Source organism: Ceratina calcarata, unplaced genomic scaffold, assembly GCF_001652005.2.
Source record: "Ceratina calcarata isolate Rehan_Ccalc_2016 unplaced genomic scaffold, ASM165200v1 scaffold284, whole genome shotgun sequence".
NCBI classification, from domain to species: Eukaryota; Metazoa; Arthropoda; class Insecta; order Hymenoptera; family Apidae; genus Ceratina; species Ceratina calcarata.
The window spans coordinates 100,647-104,455 of NW_017150726.1; the positions used below are offsets into that span (position 1 = coordinate 100,647).

Genomic DNA, 3,809 nt, shown 5'->3' on the forward strand with positions numbered 1-3,809 from the left:
AGAATATAGTTCACGAAAATACAGATTTGCTAATTTCATAAGCTGCGGCGAGCTTCTTAAGCCACTTAAGAGTATAAGCAAAAGTTATAAATCCTCCGAATCGTCTCATACAACGTTGTATTGATACATATCATTTACTACTCGCGATTCCTCTTACTCTCGTAGAAGTAAGGCTGGAAAGAGAGAGAGAGAGAGAGAGACTGGGCCAGGTCAGTAGACTTGCCTTCTGGCACTGAAGCACAGCAGTAGAAGTCATCATAGCACAAGAGCCAGGAAACTGGACCGCGGACAATAATCTCGCCACATTATAATCAAATCTTATCTTACAATTAAGTCATTTTCTTTTATACATTTCATATTGTGCTAAGTATTTGTAAATTAATTATTGTATATTTCATTTACATTATTTGTGTATTATTTCCCATAAGCAAAATTTGTAATTAACGAGGAATACTTCATACGAAAGGATGCAATTATGTTAAATTGTAAATGTCAATACTCATTCGAGGCACTGCATACTAATACACTTTTAAACGAACGGAACGGTAACGCAAATTAGAACGAACATGACGAGGAGGTAGTAATTTATTGTCAGAGAAATTTCCGTCTCCGTGATTGATCGGTGGACTCAATGCCACTCTCTAGCCGCATACGACATTACCTTCCCCTTAGCCTTTTCCTCTCTCGATGGTTAATTATCCTGGCTGGCTTTGTTTACCGCCTCCGTTAGCGCAACGGTTACGTGTGGACTCGCGACAATTACGCGTACATTTATCGCGATCCAGCTGCAACATTACCGGGCAAGCAGCCGCGCGATAAATCGTCGGTGCTTCTATTTCAGCCACACTCGAGCTATTTACCTGTTCCCTATCTCGCGTGATTTCTCCGAATACGGACTCCTAATGATCGTCCCAGCGTTTAATCATTCACCATCTCGGCGAACAATTTTACCGTTCTCGATAGCGAAACAACCAATATTTACAAATTCGTGACTTTTCTTTCTATGTGTATGAAAAGTTTCGTTCGGTGCTCGTAGAAAAATACCCCAGCATGAAAATGAATTCTAATAAATTTTAATGAATATAAAATATATGAAAGTTAAGACTGGACGTTTTGAACAGATTCTCGCCCTATGAATGGAGAGTGCTGACTCTCAGCAGTAGTGCGGACTCGACAATGGCAGGGAGAAATGATCCCACGTTGCAACACCCCCATGGATCGCAAGGATCTCCTCACATGCCGACTTCCAGCATGGCAAACGATTTCAGTATTATCAACAGCCTTTGGTTCGCTTTAGCAGCATTCATGCAACAGGGTTGCGACATATCACCCAGGTAATTCATTTGTTGGTGCCATTGTCATCCAGCTTGTTAATCAATTTCGATATAATAATTAATCTAGTACTTCATTAAAATTAATTACAGTCATTTTAGGTAATTAGATATTTCTATACAGCATTTTATAATTTAACAATCCTCCACATCTTCCATCAATTTTATTTTTCTTATAAAAAGTACAAAAAAAAGTGGGTATCGAAAAATGTTGGTAGATCAATGATAGCAATTTTTGTGTTGCATAGAAAGAGATAGTCGCTCTTTTACATTGTTAATTATAGCTACTTTTGACCTGTTCCTTGTTTCCGTTTCCGCGATGGAAGCGAATGGAATATAAAGTAGCTAAAACCACGAGGGAAGGGAGAATGACTGCCTTTTACATGGAACAGGTCAGCCGTGATATCGTCTAATAGGATGAATTGACTAAGATTCAAAAGGTTCGTCGTTCTCGGTCCTCTTAAAGTCTTCCGCGTTAACATCTAGCCGATTCTTCTTGCGTCGGTGTGCCTCGCGGCACAGATCCCTTTGTAAAGAGTACTTTCTATACAATTAGTGATACAACTTGATTCAGCGCTCGAAAGACCGAAATGATGCCTGGCGCCTCTTTCAGCTGTGGCTAATTGCCTCCGACAATGTACAATAATTTTTAAGATTTAATGTCAAAGTCTTAGGTCGTTCTTAACGTCCGTTTCTTAATTAAGTCTATTCTGAGATTCATGAAATAGATTCTCATTTCTACAGACGCTTTTACATTTAGAGAATTGTTTGATTTTCATAAAGGCACGATAGCAAAGGTAATATTGTTTAATAATTTATCATTCTTAGGAAGATAATTAAATGTACTGATTGTAAATATTGAATTAATTTAAAAAGTCGTGCGAAATATTAATTTATGTTAATTCATATAAAATATTGTACCATAAAAAGCATTCCATGCTTAGATTCAGTGTCCTTCAACGCACGATCTCCATCGCTGGCTACTACATAATATAACATATAACCCGGCGATGATAACCTTTAAGGAGGTGATTTATGGTGGCCACCCTAGGGAGGGTTAAGGGTAGAACATGGTAATTACTGTCGCGAGTTCCTTCGTTTAAATTATAACCGCGTGCCGGCTAAACGGCGATCGTAAACCGTACAGCCAGAATTATCACAATATAATCGGATTACGTTTCGTAGTCTCGTGCTGGACGCAATTTAGAGCGGACCCTCTCCGCGTAATCGTCGCGGGGTTGCGATTAGGCCGTTCGAGGGCAGCTTATTTGAATGAGCGTGTCGTTCTGTGGCCCCTGGCTCGAAAATTCCATTAGCGACACGCTTAAACCCTAACCGAGGTCGTACCGACTCGATCCCTCTGCTTCTTTCGTTTTTTTTTTTTCTCGCTTCCTTCTCTCGGCCGTTATATCCGTCTTCCCACGCATCAGGCATCGATCAACCCAACCGCGATCACGAACAATACATTTCGTGCCGGCAGTAATGCGAGTTCTTGCCCTCTTTGCATAAATGTCCGTGATATTCCGTCACATTTTCGCTCGACTCTCGGAATTCTTAGTAGAGGCGTTGCATTTCTCGTGCCAGGCGGACACATAAATGGAACGATTAAGATTTTACAGGATTTTTAATAGTTGATACAAACTTTATTATTTATTACATGGGTATTAGTTATTATATAAACAACGAGAAATCTGTTAAGGTATAAAGCTTATACACAATCAGTTTTTAAATCTTGACCTAAATAGGGCAGTTTAGGGATAATTTCAAGAAAATATTATCTATGCTTGTTTCAAAGAAATTTGGAATCTTTCTAATAATTTCCTATCAGGACGCAGAATTACTTTAATAACAAACATAAATATGAATTATAAAAGATAACGCCAGGCGTAGGTGTTCCGTAAATCTCCAAAATCGCGACATTTTCGCAACTGTTCTTACCAGTTTCAGAACTGGGTCTCAATTAATTTCCACTGCTGCTGATATTCCACCATACCAGCCCATCGCGACGGTCTCCTTGATTAATGGTTTAAATATTCGCGCGATGCCGATATGAATTGTAAATTTCGTCGAACCTTCTGTCCCCTACGACCATCTCCTTTCCTTCATTCTCCTCTTATTCTTATACGATTCGATACGGTCAATGATTCCGCGCACACAGTACATAAATCTCTTTTTATTAAACATCACATTTATTGGACGTCCTGCGTAATCTGATTGTAAAGCTTTCAACGAGAAGCAGAACAAGCTGAAGTTATAAATTCCTCTACAGTTTATTCTTATATTACTAGGCATGAAATAATTTTTCCTGCAGAAATCAGTCAAATAAAAGTTGCAATATATTGCATAAATAATCAATGGAGTAACTTTTCATCGTTTGAGAATGAAAGTAACGACAATTACTTGCAATCGACAATTTTATATATAGTTTAATAATAGAGTTAAAAATTTTAATTGCAAGTCCAAGTCGTTTAATAATAA

General features: G+C 38.4%; 1 protein-coding gene across 1 annotated transcript in view; it reads left to right on the top strand.

Moving 5' to 3' along the window:
• Window positions 1-3,809, top strand: part of GluRIB (Glutamate receptor IB) — a 107,235-nt gene that overhangs the window by 99,868 nt on the left and 3,558 nt on the right. Inside the window, exon 12 of the mRNA XM_018022320.2 lies at window positions 1,099-1,334. Coding sequence (XP_017877809.2) covers window positions 1,099-1,334 — 236 coding nt within the window. The remainder of the gene's footprint in view (window positions 1-1,098; window positions 1,335-3,809) is intronic.